The sequence below is a fragment of the Lissotriton helveticus genome, chromosome 9 (assembly GCF_964261635.1).
Source record: "Lissotriton helveticus chromosome 9, aLisHel1.1, whole genome shotgun sequence".
In the NCBI taxonomy this organism is placed as follows: Eukaryota; Metazoa; Chordata; class Amphibia; order Caudata; family Salamandridae; genus Lissotriton; species Lissotriton helveticus.
The window spans coordinates 342,277,650-342,298,305 of NC_136070.1; the positions used below are offsets into that span (position 1 = coordinate 342,277,650).

At 51.3% G+C, this 20,656-nt stretch overlaps 1 protein-coding gene across 1 annotated transcript in view; it reads right to left on the reverse strand.

Moving 5' to 3' along the window:
* The window catches only part of TRIP11 (thyroid hormone receptor interactor 11), a 441,702-nt gene that overhangs the window by 179,381 nt on the left and 241,665 nt on the right, over window positions 1-20,656 (reverse strand). The window contains exon 10 of the mRNA XM_078660069.1: window positions 13,637-13,852. Coding sequence (XP_078516195.1) covers window positions 13,637-13,852 — 216 coding nt within the window. The remainder of the gene's footprint in view (window positions 1-13,636; window positions 13,853-20,656) is intronic.

Here is a 20,656-nt window from a genome sequence, read left to right on the forward strand (position 1 = left end):
CCCCCCACGCTGCGGTCTACCAGGGCAGGGGATGTGCACACGTACAACTGGCGACACATTAGCACGTTTCCTGCTTCATCGCTTAACGCCTCAGACACAGGAGATGAGCATGCGTCTTGCTGGCGCAATATGATCACATCTCTTCATTCCTTGCTCAACACCTCACAAGCAGGAAATGGGGGTGCGTCTCGATAGCGCCATGTTACCACACCTCTTACTTTCTACGGCAACCACCAAACAAGGTTAATATATACACGCAACAGTTTAGTGTCAATGCGTTTTATTTATTTTTGTTTGCTTTATATAGGCACCCTTAACCCATAATTTACTACTCTCCTTCCCCCATACTTCTTCCTTTCCCTCTCCACGTCGCCGACCAGCAGCACTTTAGCCTAATTTTATACCGCATAGTACATTTCCAAATACAATGCGCTAAGCACTACAAAGGCGTTTTCTTTATGTAATGTTTACTTCATAAAACCGCCCCTAACCCATTATTTACTACCTCCCCCCTTGCCCCTTTCCCTCTTCACGTCACCACCCGCCAGTACTCTCACAACTTACCGCTCATGTCTTACACAAATTTACACATGCCCCCACGATCTTTGCCCATAACTAACTACATATGTCTCCGGCATTACTATAATTTATCGCACCGCTTTACCCATTGCTAAACAACAAACAAAAAACCGCGCTAGAAATTATTACAAAGCCAAAGCCTTTCGGCTTTGTTATTCAAACGCACAATACTCCTTTGCGCACGCAATACTTTTCAATAAAGTATTGTACATACTGCTTTTCATAAACACAAGAAGAGTCGATCGTAAAAGGGCTGAGCACATCAAAATGCGTTTTATTTATTTCAGGTTTGCTTCATATAAGCGACCTTAACCCATAATTTACTATCCCTCCCCCACCATACTTGCTCATTTCCCTCTCCACGTCGAACACAGCAGAACTTAAAGCAAATTTTATAGCGCATACTGCATTCCCAAATACAATGCGCTAAGCACAACAAAATAAGTTTTATTTATGTAATGTTTACTTCGTATAAGAACCCCTAACCCCTGATTATCCCTCCCCCCCCCCCCAACTTGCCCCTTTCCCTCTCCACGTTTACACTCGGAGGCACTCTTACAACTTACTTCTCATGCATAGCACAAATTATATTTACACATTCCCTCCCTATCTTTGCCCATAACCAACAACATACGCCTCCGGAATTAAGATAAAACAAACAAAAAAACGCGCTACAAATTATTACAAGGCCTTTCTATACTACACCACATACACGTACTCTTTATTCTTCGCATAACTTACTGTTTATCAAACTTCTTCAATACTGTTTCTCAAAGCTTATCCGTCCCTTGCAAAACACACTTTATAAATGCATGCACAAAAACACGGAGTTTTTCTCACGTACAACGCCTACAGTACCTCAGTAAACTCCAAAACAACCTTTACTTTTCCAAAACCTGTTTCTACTTTCCAGTTTACTAATACCAGTCGTTAATTATACAAACTTTTTTCTTACCCCACATTCAAATACAATCCTGCATGTACCTTCTGTCTTTCTCTGTGTCTGTTATTAACACGCACAATGCTCCTTTGTGCACACAATACTCTCAGAAACATTTTGTACGCACTACTTTTCATAGATGCAAGCGGGGTCAATCATTAAAGTGCTGACGGATGGTAACTTGAGTAGGTAAAGAGGCAAGGTAGTACGTAGTAAAATATATATTTCAGACGCTTACAAATAAATAAACATTTAAATACAGAACACAAACTTCATTGCGCATACTGCATTACCAAATACCATGCAGTACGCGCAACTAAATACGCTTTATTTGTTTAAATATTTATTCCGTAGAAGCGTCCCTAATCCATAATTTACTACTCCACATCCTACCCATCTCCCTCCCCACGTCTCCACCTAGCAATACTGCCACAACCAACCGCCCCTGCATTGCACAAAATATTTTTACACATGCACCCACAGTCTTTGACCAGAAGCAACAACATACGCCTCCGTTAATATACAAGAATTACACACACACTGCTTTGTCAGCCTACTAATTTATTAACAAACTCTTTCTCCTTTTAGCCTTACTATATGTTTTTCGCCCTATTTAAAAATATACCATTTACATCTTTCAAAGGCACACTTTTTATTATGTTCCTTACTTGCAAGTTACCTTTTAACGCTGCATACTAACATTTTTTCCCACTCTTAAAACACTTTACAAGTATACCTCATCCACAACCTACATCTAAATATTAACTACACAGACTTTACCCTACAGCGACTAAACTTACCCTTTATTGTCCGCATGTAACAGCTCGCTCACAAACAGACTACAACAAACATCAATTAGCACTTTCAGATTTTACTAATCGCTTCTTATTGGCACTCTCTCATGCCCCTCCTCCATTATAAAACTTACACTACTTTTCATCTTCCTAAAAAGTACATATATAAATAAACTACTACATACTACTACAGCCATCAGCCACAATTCTATTTCTTTTACTTTAGCACACTCATTAGCATGTACTACAAAAGCTGTCGGTCATCACAATGCTGCCAGGCACTAACGTACAGAGGTACAAACACGAGTGGGAGGTACTAAACTATAGATAAGAGCAGCTAACAAGCAAGTTACATTCAATAAATATATCAAAATAGGTTACACGCACTGCATTGTATTTGGCAATGCAGTATGTGCGCCCCAAATCGTTGTATTTCTTATCATGTAAAATTACATAAAAGCGTACCTAATCAGCTTTTGCTACCACCTACCCTCCCTGCTATTCCCTCTCCCACGTCTTTACCCCACAGCACTCATTCTACCAACCGCTCCTACTGTGCAAACAACAAGTACGTTCAAATCCGCACAACAATACTTCCTTCTACTTATTAACTATCAACTCCAAAAATTCCCACACTTAACCGCAGTACATACAATACATCTCTTCCCACCATACAATCTTTACTATTCTTAGTACAATGAATCCATTGCTAAAACCAACACCAAATACTATAACAGTTTTACCGCATTAGCATTCACCAACAATAAACAGCATTGCAACTAACACACGTACAAAGCTTTTACATGCTTCAAGACACATACTTAATGATTATAATTCACGAAAACGTACTATTTATTGTACTTTTTAATACGTGTCGCCCAAAGCTGCTCAGCTCCCTCCAACACGCACAGAATATCTCCATGCGCATAAACACAACGTTATGCACGCACATAGTGTCATCAGCAAACTCCGACAACAGGAAATGTGCGCGTTAACGTCTGGCAGCGTAATAGCACGCCTGTTACTATTTCCGGAGCACGCGCACAACACAGTTTATACAACTTGAGTCACAGGAGACAATTCGCGCATAGTGCAATACTTTTTTCACAAACAAATATGCGCATACTAAAAGTACAAATACAAACCTTTTGCTTCCTACAAGGCACACACTACATTATTGTGCTAAAAACTTACAGTTTATACTCATCAATGCTAGTCGCCCAAGCTGCTCCCTGCAACACGAACAGAACGTCTCCAATATACCACTAAAGCTTGCAAACAGTCTCTACATGTTTGCTATGTATACAATGTGGAATGTGCAATGTTTATATACTGCATACACAATGATGTAACATTTTTGTTCCTTCTGCCTTTAATATTAGGTCAGACAAATATATAATGCTAATAATGTTGTCCATTATTTGCTCTTCTTGTTTTAAAGGGACAGTGCACAGATTGTCCTCCTCTCAACACACACCCCACACACACACAACACACATACCCCCCACACACACACACCCACAACCACACACACACACAAACCCCCCCACACACACAACCCCCACACACACACTCACACACAACCCCCCCACACACACACCACCCCCCACACACACACCACCCCCCCACACACACACCACCCCCCCCACACACACACGCAACCCCCCCCACACACACAACCCCCCTACACACACCACCCCCCACACACACACAACCCATCCACACACAACCCCCCCCCACACACACAACCCCCCCACACACTCAACCACACTCAACAACAACTGGTTCAAATATGTTCTCCCAATGTTTTAAGCTTCATTACAAATGTCACAAAGATGTTAATATTTCACTTCTGTTCTTGGATTTTCATCACAATAAAATACACTGAACATAATCTTCACAAAGTTATTTACAAAAGTTTAAGCTATTGCGATTATAAATTACAATAACTTTTATTTAAGTATTAATTATTAAAAAAAATAAAAGCCATTGTTATTTGTAATATCAATACATCTAAGTCTCGTAAATACAACACATATTGCATTACAAATGCTATAGGTGTCACATTTGCGAAAGTTTAAACTATTGGCATTGTAAATGACAAAGCTACTAATACATAAATAAAAAATGTGTCATTTGCAATACCAATAGCTCAAACTTTCCTAATGCGATACCTATTGCATTGCAAATGCTTGTTGTTACATGCTGTGAATCAGCTCACGAAACAAAAGTATAAAGAGGCACTCTGGTTGGGCTTGAAAGGGTTAAAAAGTTAGGTATATCTAGACGTTTGTTCCTACTGGACTCTGGAGGTACCGAAAATGTTTTAAAAATAGGGCCACTTGATTGGCCATTGGAACTCTTCTTCCCTTTGCCATTTGGTTCTGTGGGACTGGTCCGGTCTGACTGAAGCGAGCAATGTCATGGCTGGTTGTAACTCAGAAGAAAATGTTGCGGCTGTCATTACAAGACTTGAGGACTCCGTCTCTGTGTTCTGAAACAAATTTTAAAAAATGGACAAAGGGGCAAAGTAGGGAAACCCTGGCACCCCTCCCCAGGCACTTGTAGAGGGAGGGGGAGCGGGGCACTTGTGGGGGGAGGAGCAAATGTTTTGTACCCGTAGGTGTCCCAAAATAATTTGGTCCTGATGAGACTCCAGATTATAACAAGCATTAGAAATGCAATCGGGCTCAGATTTATTTGAGTTTGAGCTAATGGCATTGTAAATGCCAATGTATTGTTGCTATGTGTTATGGAGTGTGTTCATGTGGTGTGTACTGCTAGGGATCTCCTTGTGAATGTGCCAATATTGCACCACTTGCCTGTGATGTCCGTCTTATGTGTGAGAAGCTTGCACCTCTGCTGCCTGTGGTCTCCTTGTGAGTGTAAGAAGCTTGCACTGCTGCTGCCTGTGATGTCGTTCTTGTGAGTGGGTGAAGATTGCACCTCAGCTGGCTGTGGTCTCCTTGTGAGTGTATGCACTGTCATTGCTAGCCTGTAGATATGCACTATCATCGCTAGCCTGTAGATATGCATTGGCTTCACTAGCCTGTAGGTATGCACCGTCATCGCTAGCCTGTAGATATGCACTGTCATCGCTAGCCTGTAGATATGCGCTGTCATTGCTATCCTGTAGATATGCGCTGTCGTAGCTAGCCTGTAGATATGCATTATCATCGCTAGCTTGTAGGTATGCACTGTCATCGCTAGCCTGTAGATATGCTTTGTCATCGCTAGCCTGTAGATATGCACTGTCATCACTAGCCTGTAGATATGCATTGGCTTCACTAGCCTGTAGATATGCACCGTCATCGCTAGCCTGTAGATATGCACTGTCATCGCTAACCTGTAGATATGCATTGGCTTCACTAGGCTGTAGTTATGCTCTGTCATCGCTAGCCTGTAGATATGCTCTGTCATCGCTAGCCTGTAGATATGCACTGTCATCGCTAGCCTGTAGATATGCACTGTCATCGCTAGCCTGTAGATATGAGCTGTCATTGCTATCCTGTAGATATTCGCTGTCGTAGCTAGCCTGTAGATATGCATTATCATCGCTAGCTTGTAGGTATGCACTGTCATCGCTAGCCTGTAGATATGCTTTGTCATCGCTAGCCTGTAGATATGCACTGTCATCACTAGCCTGTAGATATGCATTGGCTTCACTAGCCTGTAGATATGCACCGTCATCGCTAGCCTGTAGATATCCACTGTCATCGCTAGCCTGTAGATATGCATTGGCTTCACTAGGCTGTAGTTATGCTCTGTCATCGCTAGCCTGTAGATATGCTCTGTCATCGCTAGCCTGTAGATATGCACTGTCATCGCTAGCCTGTAGATATGCACTGTCATCGCTAGCCTGTAGATATGCACTGTCATCGCTAGCCTGTAGATATGCACTGTCGTCGCTAGCCTGTAGATATGCGCTGTCGTTGCTATCCTGTAGATATGCGCTGTCGTTGCTAGCCTGTAGATATGCATTGGCTTCACTAGCCTGTAGATATGCACTGTCATCTGCACTCTGCACCAGCACTCTGCACCGCCACTCTGCACCGCCACTCTGCACCGCCACTCTGCACCGCCACTCTGCACCGCCACCCTGCACCGCCACTCTGCACCACCGCACTGCCACTCTGCACCACCGCACTGCCACTCTGCACCGCCACTCTGCACCACCGCACTGCCACTCTGCACCGCCACTCTGCACCACCGCACTGCCACTCTGCACCGCCACTCTGCACCACCGCACTGCCACTCTGCACCGCCACTCTGCACCACTGCACCGCCACTCTGCACTGCACCACCACTCTGCACCGCCACTCTGCACCGCCACTCTGCACCGCCACTCTGCACTCTGCACCGCCACTCTGCACCGCCACTCTGCACTCTGCACTGCCACTCTGCACCGCCACTCTGCACCGCCACTCTGCACCGCCACTCTGCACTCTGCACCGCCACTCTGCACCGCCACTCTGCACTCTGCACCGCCACTCTGCACCGCCACTCTGCACCGCCACTCTGCACCGCCACTCTGCACCACTGCACCGCCACTCTGCACTGCCACTCTGCACCACCACTCTGCACTCTGCACCGCCACTCTGCACTCTGCACCGCCACTTTGCACCGCCACTCTGCACCGCCACTCTGCACCGCCACTCTGCACCACCGCACTGCCACTCTGCACCGCCACTCTGCACCGCCACTCTGCACCACCGCACTGCCACTCTGCACCGCCACTCTGCACCGCCACTCTGCACCGCCACTCTGCACCGCCACTCTGCACCGCCACTCTGCACCGCCACCCTGCACCGCCACTCTGCACCGCCACTCTGCACCGCCACCCTGCACCGCCACTCTGCACCGCCACTCTGCACCGCCACTCTGCACCGCCACTCTGCACCGCCACTCTGCACTGCACCGCCACTCTGCACCACCGCACCGCCACTCTGCACTGCCACTCTGCACCGCCACTCTGCACCGCCACTCTGCACCGCCACTCTGCACCGCCACTCTGCACCGCCACTCTGCACCGCCACTCTGCACCGCCACTCTGCACCGCCACTCTGCACCACCGCACTGCCACTCTGCACCACCGCACTGCCACTCTGCACCGCCACTCTGCACCGCCACTCTGCACCGCCACTCTGCACCGCCACTCTGCACCGCCACTCTGCACCACTGCACCGCCACTCTGCACTGCACCGCCACTCTGCACCGCCACTCTGCACCGCCACTCTGCACCGCCACACCGCCACACCGCCACTCTGCACCGCCACTCTGCACTCTGCACCGCCACTCTGCACTGCCACTCTGCACCGCCACTCTGCACCGCCACTCTGCACCGCCACTCTGCACCGCCACTCTGCACCGCCACTCTGCACCGCCACTCTGCACTCTGCACCGCCACTCTGCACCGCCACTCTGCACCACCACTCTGCACCACCACACTGCCACTCTGCACCGCCACTCTGCACCACCGCACTGCCACTCTGCACCGCCACTCTGCACCTCTGCACCGCCACTCTGCACCTCTGCACCGCCACTCTGCACCGCCACTCTGCACCGCCACCCTGCACCGCCACCCTGCACCGCCACCCTGCACCGCCACCCTGCACCGCCACCCTGCACCGCCACTCTGCACCGCCACTCTGCACCGCCACTCTGCACTGCCACTCTGCACTCTGCACCGCCACCCTGCACCGCCACTCTGCACCGCCACTCTGCACCGCCACTCTGCACCGCCACTCTGCACCGCCACTCTGCACCGCCACTCTGCACCGCCACTCTGCACCGCCACACCGCCACTCTGCACCGCCACTCTGCACTCTGCACCGCCACTCTGCACTCTGCACCGCCACTCTGCACCGCCACTCTGCACCACTGCACCGCCACTCTGCACCACCACTCTGCACTCTGCACCGCCACTCTGCACCGCCACTCTGCACTCTGCACTCTGCACCGCCACTCTGCACCGCCACTCTGCACTCTGCACCGCCACTCTGCACCGCCACTCTGCACCACCACTCTGCACCACCGCACTGCCACTCTGCACCACCGCACTGCCACTCTGCACCGCCACTCTGCACCTCTGCACCGCCCCTCTGCACCTCTGCACCGCCACTCTGCACCTCTGCACCGCCACTCTGCACCTCTGCACCGCCACTCTGCACCGCCACTCTGCACCTCTGCACCGCCACTCTGCACCGCCACTCTGCACCGCCACTCTGCACCGCCACTCTGCACCGCCACTCTGCACCGCCACTCTGCACCGCCACTCTGCACCGCCACTCTGCACTGCCACCCTGCACCGCCACCCTGCACCGCCACTCTGCACCGCCACTCTGCACCGCCACCCTGCACCGCCACTCTGCACCGCCACTCTGCACCACCGCACCGCCACACCGCCACTCTGCACCGCCACTCTGCACTCTGCACCGCCACTCTGCACTCTGCACCGCCACTCTGCACCGCCACTCTGCACCGCCACTCTGCACCACTGCACCGCCACTCTGCACCACCACTCTGCACTCTGCACCGCCACTCTGCACCGCCACTCTGCACTCTGCACCGCCACTCTGCACCGCCACTCTGCACTCTGCACCGCCACTCTGCACCGCCACTCTGCACCACCACTCTGCACCACCGCACTGCCACTCTGCACCACCGCACTGCCACTCTGCACCGCCACTCTGCACCTCTGCACCGCCCCTCTGCACCTCTGCACCGCCACTCTGCACCTCTGCACCGCCACTCTGCACCTCTGCACCGCCACTCTGCACCGCCACTCTACACCACCGCACCGCCACTCTGCACTGCCACTCTGCACCGCCACTCTGCACCGCCACTCTGCACCGCCACTCTGCACCGCCACTCTGCACCGCCACTCTGCACCGCCACTCTGCACTCTGCACCGCCACTATGCACCGCCACTCTGCACTCTGCACCGCCACTCTGCACCGCCACTCTGCACCGCCACTCTGCACTGCACCGCCACTCTGCACCGCCACTCTGCACTGCCACTCTGCACCGCCACTCTGCACCGCCACTCTGCACCGCCACTCTGCACCGCCACTCTGCACCGCCACTCTGCACCACTGCACCGCCACTCTGCACTGCACCGCCACTCTGCACCGCCACTCTGCACTCTGCACCGCCACTCTGCACCACCTCACTGCCACTCTGCACTGCCACTCTGCACCACCGCACTGTCACTCTGCACCGCCACTCTGCACCGCCACTCTGCACCACCACTCTGCACCACCACTCTGCACCACCACTCTGCACCACCACTCTGCACTCTGCACCGCCACTATTCACCTTTGGTCAGAAATCTATAATTTTTTTCCCTTCTGGCTCTTTTTTGTTGTTGTTTTTGTTTTGTTTTCAAACCAGTACTGTGGGAGTTTGAAATGCGCAAACTTTTCCCCATTGCCAGCTTACATGTGACAGTTTCCTGCAAGGTCCTACTATTCTCGTCTCACACATCGAATCCTTTTGTACCTGGTTTCCACTGTTGCATTCAAAACAAAATATTAGAGCGATTATCTTTGCTGTAAAATTGGTTTCTGTAATACTGCATATGATCATAAAGTTGTCCATGGAATCTCCAATTGACAGATGACCAAGTAGTTGAGGCACTTGGTGCCATCAAGTGTGATTTAAAGCGCGGGGCATGCCTTATGATCTATGTGCTCTCTTGAAGGCGTTTATATTGCTATTCAGGCTTGCAATGTAACTTAGAAAATCGATTTTAAAATGTGACTTTGAGAAAATGTAACACTGGTCTACGGCACCCGATTGATTAGTCTTTGCAGCATCTTAGGGTCTTCTATGCACTGCATGTATGTCATACTGAAAACATCACTCCATGCGAATAAATCTGACCTGAATTGTATGTTTACATCCGTTCTCTTATATGTGCTGGATTGCTTAGTGTGTTCTGCTGTTGAAGGAACACTTGTGCTTTTTTATGCTAATGTAGTGAGGGCGCGCGCAGTCCAGTGTCTGTCAGGAGCGGCTCTGGGAAACGAACATACACGGGAACTTAAATGTTAAAAGCGGCACCATCTGGATTGCATTACACGGCCACTCTGACAGCTCCTAATTAAGATTAATCACTCAGCCGTGCTCGTTCGCGCACACAATATGCCACATCGGCCACGCGTAAATTACTTATAGCCTATCAGGTCAACGCTACAAAAAAAACAGAACAGCGAAGACGAATCACTAGGCAGATGCCATAAAAATCTAAGGAATGTGCCTGGAAAGAGCCCTTTCTGAATTCCTTCTTCTTTTGATAGCATAAGATCTCGGGAAGCTCCGCCTCCCCACTTCGTGGAGGCGGAGGCCCGAGCCCTAAAAAGGGGATTGAAACATTGTCGAGATTTTCAAACAAACCAATTATGCTACCCCTTTGACTGCCAAAAGGGGTCTCTACCAGACATAAATTATCTATTGGTCGTTTGCTACAGTTTGGAAACCTTTTTTTCTGTATTGTTTGAATAATTCTATTGTCCTTCTTAGTTTGTTTTTTGGTTCCGTTTCACGTGGGACACCATGCACGTCATGGATTGACATTGAAAAATACAGTTTATTATTCCTTCTGGCACAACCAGTGTTTGACAAAAAATTTATTTTTTTTGCTTTTCCCATCTACATCCTCTAACAGTTTTATCGTGCTATTGTGCCTATTATTGCAACAAGTATAAATGTATAATTCTAATAAGAACTACTGTTCTTCCTGATATTATACCTAAGATTGACGCCTGTCCGGTATTTTACAGACATACTAATATTTCTAAGTCAATACCCGTAAAAACGGCAAAAGGCATTATGTTTGAATCCGTGAAATATAAACTCCAAGCAGTAAATATAAGAAATTACATTAACCCTTTGTGTGCTGGTGACCGAGTGGTTCCATCACAGCCCGGCCGCCGCACCTGCGCATCATTTCCGCGCCTGCGCTGAGTGTTCTATTGAGCGGGCGGGCCGTGACAGAACCACTCCGTCACAAGCACAGCGCGCCCGTGGCTCGTGATGGAGTGGTCACGAGCAAGGCGGCGCCGCGCGCCCCTCCCCCCCCCCCCCCAGCGCCGCGGCAGAATTCCCGCCGCAGCCAAGGGGTTACAAGTATTAAAGAGCAGGCTAAACGATTTGTATATAAATACAGAAGCAAGCAGAGGCAGAATTGTCAAAAATATGGACAATTTTATGTAAATTTGTATTCAAGTAACAGTTCTTAGCCCCTCTAGAATCTCAGAACATGACCAGCAATACTTGTTTTCAGTGAGCATCATATTTATTTATTTATTTATAATTACATTTGTTGAGCGCGCAGCTACCCGGAGGTTTCCCGGCGCTAGAGCAAACTGAACGGAGAAAGGGGGGAAGGATCATAAGATCAAATTAGTTGTTAAAAAGCCAAGTCTTTATTCCCTTACGGAATTTCAGAAAACACAATTCAGTGCGCAGGGATTGAGGAAGAGAATTCCATAAGGATGGGGCCAGCAGGGAAAACGAGCGTCCTCCCATCTTGGCTCTTCTGATGCGCGGAATCTTAAATTTATTCTGCGTCGAAGACCTAAGTGTACGGGGGGGGATGTATTGCTGCACCAGAGCAGAGAGATAGCAAGGGGCTCTACCAGTCATAATTTTGTGCATGTAGCAGAGTGCTTTGAAGTTAACTCTGCTTTCAATCCGCAACCAGTGCAGATTCCGCATGTGGTGCGCGACCGAGGATCGGGCAGGAAGGTGACAGATCAAATGAACCGCCATATTCTGTACCACCTGGTACTTCTTGATTACCTCTTTGGCAGCACCTAGGAGCAAGATGTTCCCATAGTCCAGGCGTGAGATGACAAGAGCCTGGACTACGGTCCTCAAGGTGTCCGCAGGTAACATCCAGGTGATCTTTCTCAGCCACCTGATGATGGTAGTACAGGTGGCTGAGACTTTAACAGCGTGTTGTTTGAAAGTGAGTTGGTTGTCGAAGATTACACCAAGATTGCGGGCAGACACAGATGGAACGGGAAGAGGACCCATCTCTGGAGGCCAATGGTGTGGGCCCCAGAGAAAGGTGTCTGGGCCAAACAGGAGCAGCTCTGTTTTATCCCACTTAAACTGATAAAAATTGAGAACTCAACATTAACAAAAATATTGTTGTAGGCTAAAAGAAATATCAATGATGAGAAAATCAAGCAGAGGTCCCACAAACACAGGTTAATTGGAAGACAAACAGATAAGCAAAGGAAGCAAAGTCACCTGCAAAACATAGTCTACCACTGGGACACAGTCTCACTAGACTTGAATTGCAAGCAGCGGTGGGTGATTTACACATTCCAAAGACTGGAGACCACCTTGAACAATGCATGTCTCAGTTGATGAGTAGAACAGAGTGAACCCACTTTTCCAGTTGACATAACAGAATTCACATGGTCACAAAGAGGGAAGCATCAGAGACAGAGTTGTTTTAAACAGCAGTTGAACAAAATACTATACTATTCCTGCATGAAACTGAATGAGATGGGTGGTCTGTACTCTACTCCTGTGGTGCCAGTGTGAGATCGGAGGACAGAAGCCAGGACGTGACAGGATGTAGCAGCAGAAACATTTAATTTATCATTACTAGACTGTCCACTGAACATTGTGTTTTGGCTACTAAACATATTTACACATTGAATCACACAATTTATTTGGTAAAGGGCCAAAACAGATAATAGCCCTCGTTCTAAAGTTGGTAATTTAATCATTAGATAATAACACTCTGAGAAGTTTCCCTACATGAGGAATTAATCACAGTTCAATGGCGGTTGTTATCATAGTCAAAGAAACACAATATCGAGGTGATTACTTCCGTTGGGTAACAACTATACAAATCCCTTGCTCATCCAGTCTTAACTAATTTGTTGGTTACTCATCAAAAAAGTGAAGTGCGATTAGTTGTGAAACATCAGCACTTGATACGTAGAGGAATAGAAAAGCGTGTACTGTTCATTAAGAAAGTGAAGACCATCATTACAGAGACCCAGCTTCTTGGCAGACCGGGTTATTCTGTCACAAACGTGACGGATATCGGTCTGCCCTATTACAAATCATTCATATGCTATGGGACTTGTAGTACAGCGGACGGGATATCTGTCACGTTTGAGATGGAGTACCCACTCAGCCAAATTCTAAATCGGCTCCGAAGTGTAATTTTATCCCTTTCCCCCACCAGTGCTGCTAATTCAAGCCCTCTAGCCATTGACTGTTATCTAGGTCTGAAAATGAAAGCCCATTACATATTTGCAAACAAACGCACTACTATTCTAGGAAATTCCTTTACCTGCAAGGACTCTTGATTCTGCTTATCCAATTCTTCCAGCTCAACTGCAAGTGTGTCTTTCTCAAGCAAAGCCTCTTTTAGATTGCTCTTGGTCATCTCAACCTTTCCTCGCAGTCGTTCTAGCTCTAGGTTCGTATGTTCGAGGGAAACAGTTTGAACAAGCTCAGTTTCAAGTTGAGAATCCTGCATATTAGCCAGTTGATTTTGAAGATCCTCCTGTATTTAAAAAAGCACACTTAAATGTTGTATTAATTGTGATATGAATAAGATGAAGAATTTAAATTAGCCCCCATTTTCCAAAGATGATTTAAAATGCCAGACTACTGGGAATTTTGGTTTATCAAAATGCCAGGGATATGGAATGCAAGATCATGCACCGTTTGAGGTGCCTGGTTCCACCCCCCAGCTTATCATGTTTGTTTTCAGGGTCAGCTAGTAAGCGGACACTAATGAACGTAAACAGTGCTCTTACAGCTCTGTGTACTTCATGTTCTTTCAGCTGGCATTACAACCTCAAAGACCAATGGTAGTAAGGGTATAACAAGGGGGACAAAGGACAAGCCAGGAGTACTAGTTGCTGCCTATAATTGACGACCATGAGGACTATGTAGCATAAAAATTCTCAACGTTGGTTAAATGAACGCTTCTAAAGCATGGGTACTCACAAACTTTCTCTCGGGGGCCAAATTTACAGTGTGGTTTGTGTCCGAGGGCCGCACCGGTGGGGGCGGGGTCAGTGGGAAAGGGGGCGGGGCTAGAGTAAAAAAAAACTGTGACCATGAGGTTGATCACAGGTCCCTGCAGCGGACGCCTTCGTCCACTGAGCCACCAGACCCGGCATACACACATCTCTCTCTCTCTCTCTCTCTCTCTCTCGCTCGCTCTCTCTCCCTCCCTCCCTCTCTTTCGCCCTCTCCCTTCCTCTCTCTCTCTCTCTCTCCCTCTGTCTCTCTGTCTCCCTCACTCTGACTGTCTCACTCCCTCTCTTCCTCTGTCTAACTCACCCTGGCTGTCTCACTCTCTCTCTCTGTCTCCCTCTCTCTCTGTTTCCCTCTCCCTCACTCTATTTCCCTCTCCCTCACTCTATTTCCCTCTCCCTCACTCCCTCACTCTGAGGTCTCCCTCTCTCTCCTTCCCTCTCCCTGACTCTGAGGTCTCCCTCTCTCTCCTTCCCTCTCCCTCACTCTGAGGTCTCCCTCCCTCTGACTCACTCCCTCTGAGGTCTCCCTCTCACTCCTTCCCTCTGTCTACCTCACTCTGAGGTCTCCCGCTCTCTCGTTCCCTCACCTCACTCTGAGGTCTCCCTCTCTCTGAGGTCTCCCTCTCTCTGAGGTCTCCCTCTCTCTCCTTCTGTCTCCCTCGCTCTGTCTCCCTCGTTCTCCCTCCCTCTCTCGCTCTCCCTCCCTCGCTCTCCTTCGCTTGCTCTCCCTCACTTGCTCTCCCTCCCTCCCTCGCTCTCCCTCACTTGCTCTCCCTCCCTCCCTCTCTCTTGCTTGCTCTCCCTCCCTCCCTTGCTCTCCCTCCCTTGCTCTCCCTCCTTCTCCCTCCCTCGCTCTCCCTCGCTTGCTCTCCCTCCCTCGCTCTCCCTCGCTTGCGCTCCCTCCCTCCCTCTCCCTCACTTGCTCTCCCTCCCTCCCTCGCTTGCTCTCCCTCGCTCTCCCTCGCTTGCTCTCCCTCCCGCTCTCCCTCGCTTGCTCTCCCTCCCGCTCTCCCTCCCTCGCTCTCCCTCCCGCTCTCCCTCCCTCGCTCTCCCTCCCTTGCTCTCCCTCCCTTGCTCTCCCTCCCACGCTCTCCCTTGCTCTCCCTCGCTTGCTCTCCCTCCCTCCCTCGCTCTCCCTCGCTCTCCCTCCCGCTCTCCCTCCCTCGCTCTCCCTCCCTCGCTCTCCCTCCCGCTCTCCCTCCCTCGCTCTCCCTCCCTCGCTCTCCCTCCCTTGCTCTCCCTCCCTCGCTCTCCCTTGCTCTCCCTCGCTTGCCCTCCCTCCCTCCCTCGCTCTCCCTCGCTTGCTCTCCCTCGCTTGCTCTCCCTCCCTCCCTCCCCCTCACTTGCTCTCCCTCTCTCGATTGCTACCTCGCTTGCTCTCCCTCCCTCGCTCTCCCTCCATTGCTCACTTGCTCTCCCTCCCTCCCTCTCCCTCCCTTCTCCCCTCTCCCTCCCTTGCTCTCCCTCCCTTGCTCTCCCTCCCTCCCTCGCTCTCCCTCGCTTGCTCTCCCTCCCTCCCTCTCCCTCGCTTGCTCTCCCTTCCTCCCTCGCTTGCTCTCCCTCCCTCGCTTGCTCTCCCTTGCTTGCTCTCCCTCCCTCGCTTGCTCTCCCTCCCTCGATTGCTCTCCCTCGCTCCCTCACTTGCTCTCCCTCACTCCCTCACTTGCTCTCCCTCGCTCACCCTCCCTCGCTTGCTCTCCCTCCCTCGTTTGCTCCCTCGCTTGCTCTCCCTCGCTTGCTCTCCCTCCATCACTCTCCCTCCCTCCATCACTCTCCCTCCCTCGCTCTCCCTCCCTCGCTCTCCCTCCCTCGCTCTCCCTCCCTCGCTCTGCCACTCTCCCTCGCTCTCCCTCGCTTGCTCTCCCTCCCTCCCTCCCTTGCACTCCCTCGCTTGCTCTCCCTCCCTCGCTTGCTCTCCCTCCCTCCCTCGTTCTCCCTCCTCACCCTGCCTGTGACAGCTTCCAGGCGCACACACACAGCCACACCCAAGCACTTCACAGGTCTTTAGAAGACCATTGGCATGTTAATGAGGCTTTGTTCACCTCTCAGTGCCCCTGCAGCCCCATTCTGACTATGGCGGGAATCGCCTGGCCCCCACAGAGCAGCAGAGTCTGAGTCTCGCTCTGGTTGCAGACACTCTTAAAAAAAAAAGACAAAAAAAAACTCGGGTACGATGTCTGCAAGGTCCGCGGGCCGCCAGGGAAAGCTTGCCGGGTTGCCAGGGAAGGCTTGCCGGGGTCGCGACTGAAGGCCTAGCGCTGCCAGGCGGCGACAGTCCAGGGCACCAGATCGCTGCGAACCAGGAGAGGGTGCTGCGGAATCCCGGTCACTGAAGCCCAAGTGAGTGCCTGGTGGCGGATTGGCAGTCGCGGGTCACAGAGGAGCCGAGGCAGCGGACGACTGCGCTGCCTCCCTGGACGGCGGGTTGAGGAAGGGCGCCCAAGCATTAGCGGTTGAAGGCCCGGCAGGATAGCCTCGGTCCTCACGCGCCCTGCCAGAGTACGGAGGTGAACACGCCTTGAGGTTCTGGAAACATCGGACCCGGGCCACAGGAGTACCCCAGGTGAGGAGGGGACACTTGGCGGCAGGCGGAGAGTGGACGGCAGTGAACTAGCGCAGGACTACATCAGGAAGAGGCGGAGACGCCATTTTGAGACAGGCCGAGTGTGGAGGAGGCGCCGTGAGCACAGCCCGGGGCCCGGGGTGAGCAGCGAGGCGTCCCAGTGTGGTCGCTACCCAGGCAAACCATACATTGCAGAGGCGGAGGGTCAACTTTAGGCACACTAGGGAGGTAGCCGCAACGCCTGGGGCGATTGAACGGCAGATCGCTGCGAACCGGGAGGGAGTGCTGCGGAATCCCGGCCGCCGAAGCTTAAGTGAGAGCCTGGTGGCGGACTGGCAGCTGCGGGGCATAGAGGAGCCGAGGCGGCGGACGTCCACGCTGCCTCCCTGCACGGTGCGGTGAGGAAAGGCGCCAAATCATTAACGGTTGAAACCCCGGCGGGGGGGGTCGCGGCCCTCCCGCGCCCTGCCGGAGTGTGGAGATGAACGTGCCTTGAGGTGCTGGGCACACCGGACCATAGGAGTTCCCCAGGTGAGGAGGGGACACTTGGCGGCAGGCGGACAGTGGACGGCAGGGAGCGAGTGCGGAGCTACTGCAGGGAGAGGTGGAGACGCCATTTTGGGATAGGCTGAGTATGGAGGCGCCGTGAACACAGCCCGGGGCCTGGTGTGCGCAGCGAGGAGCCCCTGCGCGGTCGCTAACCAGGCAAGGCATACATTGCAGAGTCGGAGGGAATACTTCAGGCACACTAGAGAAGTAGCCACTACGCCTGGGGGCGATTGAACGGCAGAAGACAGGCACAGGGGAGGGCCAAGGAGCGGTCAGAGGAGGGCCTCAGTGAGGACCCAGGGATCTGGCGGAGAGGGCTAACTCCTTAAGAGAAAACTGTGGGAACAGCACACAGATTTTCAAGGAGTGTCGCTATTCAGTGCCTGGTTTACGTCCCAAGAAGAGGGTTCCCAATAAGGGACCTACGTATCATGTCCGGCACGAGGGTACGCAAGGACAAAACGGTTAACGACTTGTTTGCGAAGGCCCAGGTGACCCAGTTGCCCAAAGATATGGCTGCGGCTGCCACACGACCATCTACAGGCTCGGCAGACGGCTCAGAGCCCATCACGAAAGCCTTCATAAAATCGCTCTTCACAGCGGTGAGAGACGACAACCACACCTTTAAAAAAGAATTTACAGATGAGCTCAAGGAGGTTCGCAGAGATGCTGATGGGATAGGAGAACGCGTAATGACACTAGAGACAAAGACTGATGGACACGACACCAACATCAAGGTCCTCCAGCAGGAGATACTGTGGCTCCACGATCAGCAGGTGGACCTGCAATCGCATGTGAAAGACTTGGAGAACAGATCTCGGCGTCATAACATACGGATAGGAGGCGTAAGAGTGACAGACGACACCAAAAAACGTATTTGGCTTCACTAGGGAACTCTTTAACCACATCTTGGGTCGCCCACTAGAGTCAGAACTACAACTTGATAGGGCTCACAGGGTAGGGCCCCCGAGGAGCGCGTCAGCCCCTCCGCCGGACATCCTGGTATGTGTGCAGGATTACCGCACCAAAGAGGACATTTTACAGAAAGCTCGGCAGTTGCACCCCATAACCTTCAAGACTCACGCACCGGTCTTGTTCCAGGATCTGTCAGCACTTACTTTTCAGACGAGACGGTCCTTTAAGCCTGTCACAGCACATCTCCAACAACGTCAAATCCCTTTCAGTTGGGGCCACCCCTTTCACATAGTGTTTAAACTCGATAACAAGCTGAACCAGATCCGCTCATTGAGAGAAGCCTGCCGTCTGCTAGGAATAGACCCTCCCGGGGAGGAGGATGGTTAGCCGGTCCGCCCTGGGGGGACTGCGGCCCTGGGCCCCCAGTGTCGCCAGCAGGGCAGGGGACGCCGTATCAAGAAGCCCCCGGCAACAGACATCAAGGATGGTCAGCGTGCCGCGGTTGAGGTGGTTGCCTCAGAGATATCCTTAACCCATCCCAGTTGACAATAATGGCTTCGTCATTTGCAGGTTGTTCATTTCTTGGGCCGGCCTGCCGGCGGGAGGGAGGAATGCTCCGAACTGACTGTAACACCCCGAGAGAACACATTTCTGATCGCCCGGAGGGTGATGGACTTTGGACTTTTGATTTTTTGGTTTTTTGGGTGGTTTTAGGGGGAGAGGGAAGGGGGGGGAGTGGGGAGTTTTTGGGGGAGTTGGGGAAGGGGGAGGGATGGGTGTCCAGTGCCCCGTATTCGACTTCAGCTCCCAGATTCAACACTCGCGCAGGGCTGTTGGTCCCCCTCTTATCATGCAAACACTCGCACATACGACACACCTCACCGGGCCTTGGACACTAGCATGAGTGAATCCTTTGAAGGCTATGCCTCCCACCACCCTTAAGACCCTGACCCTCAATGTGAGGGGTCTTAACAATCCTGTTAAAAGACGAGCGATTTTATCCTGCCTAGAAAACGCGCAAGCGGACATATGCTTATTACAGGAGACTCATTTGTTGGCACGGGACTTCCATAGGCTGCGCTCTCGCAAATTCCCAACGCAGTTCTTCTCTTCTAGCACCACCAAGACAGCGGGAGTGGCGATTCTAGTGGCACGACAATTGAAAGGGGAGGTCTTGCATAAAAGCGCAGAAATTAGAGGGAGGTTGCTGGCATACCGCTTCGCCTTGGGAGGCCTCACGTTTACTGTTGGGTCCCTCTACGCCCCAAATGATGGCCAAGAACAGTTCCTGCACTCGGCTCTTACGGAAGCCACAGCCACACCAGACAGACACATTATTCTAGGGGGTGACCTAAACATAGTCTTTGACATTGTCCTAGATAGGTCTGGCCTACGCACTCATCAGACAGGGGCGCTCTCTACTAGCAGCATGGATCGACTGAGGGAACTAGATCTCCACGATCTCTGGCGCAGAAGCCACCCGCAAGACAAAGAATATTCCTACTACTCTAATGAACACAAAACATACGCCAGATTAGACCACCTCTTAGCCTCAGGCCCGATGGGCATATTATCGACCTTAACAGAGATAGGGGTTATCTCACTCTCAGATCATGCACCAGTCACTACCACGCTCACCCTGCCACCGGCATCATACCCCCCTAAAGTGTGGCGCCTTAGAGACACGTTATTGCTTAGAGGGGATGTGGTGAAACATATTCAAGACGCAATCAAAGACTACCTTACCCATAATGCAAACTCCGACACAACCCTCGCAACGCAATGGGCAGCTCTAAAGGCGGTTCTCCGTGGGGAAATTATAGCCCTCTCATCCGCCGAAAACAAGGACAGACAGCTTAAACGCGATGAACTCACACAACGCGTCCATGAACTGGAGCAAATGCACCAGAGGACCGGGGCCCCCAGAATTTGAAAACAACTCAAGGCCATGCGACACCAGTTATCGACCTTAGACATGGACCGCGCGGAATTTGCAGCACTCATGCTGCGGCATGCCTATTATACTGGAGGCGACAGATGTGGCTGCCTGTTGGCTAACAAGTTACGCGTACCGCGCCAACAGCAAAAGGTCAAAGAGATTGCCCGATCCGATGGGATCTGTGTCTCGGAGGATGCTGAGATTGCAGACCCCTTCTGCGATTTTTATGCCACCCTTTATGCAGGCAGCCTGACGAACGGCCCAGAGGCTATTGCTTTTCTAGACTCGGTCGCACTCCCCTCTTTATCCGCGCCCCAAACGGAATATCTTGAGAGAGACATCCGCGTAGAAGAG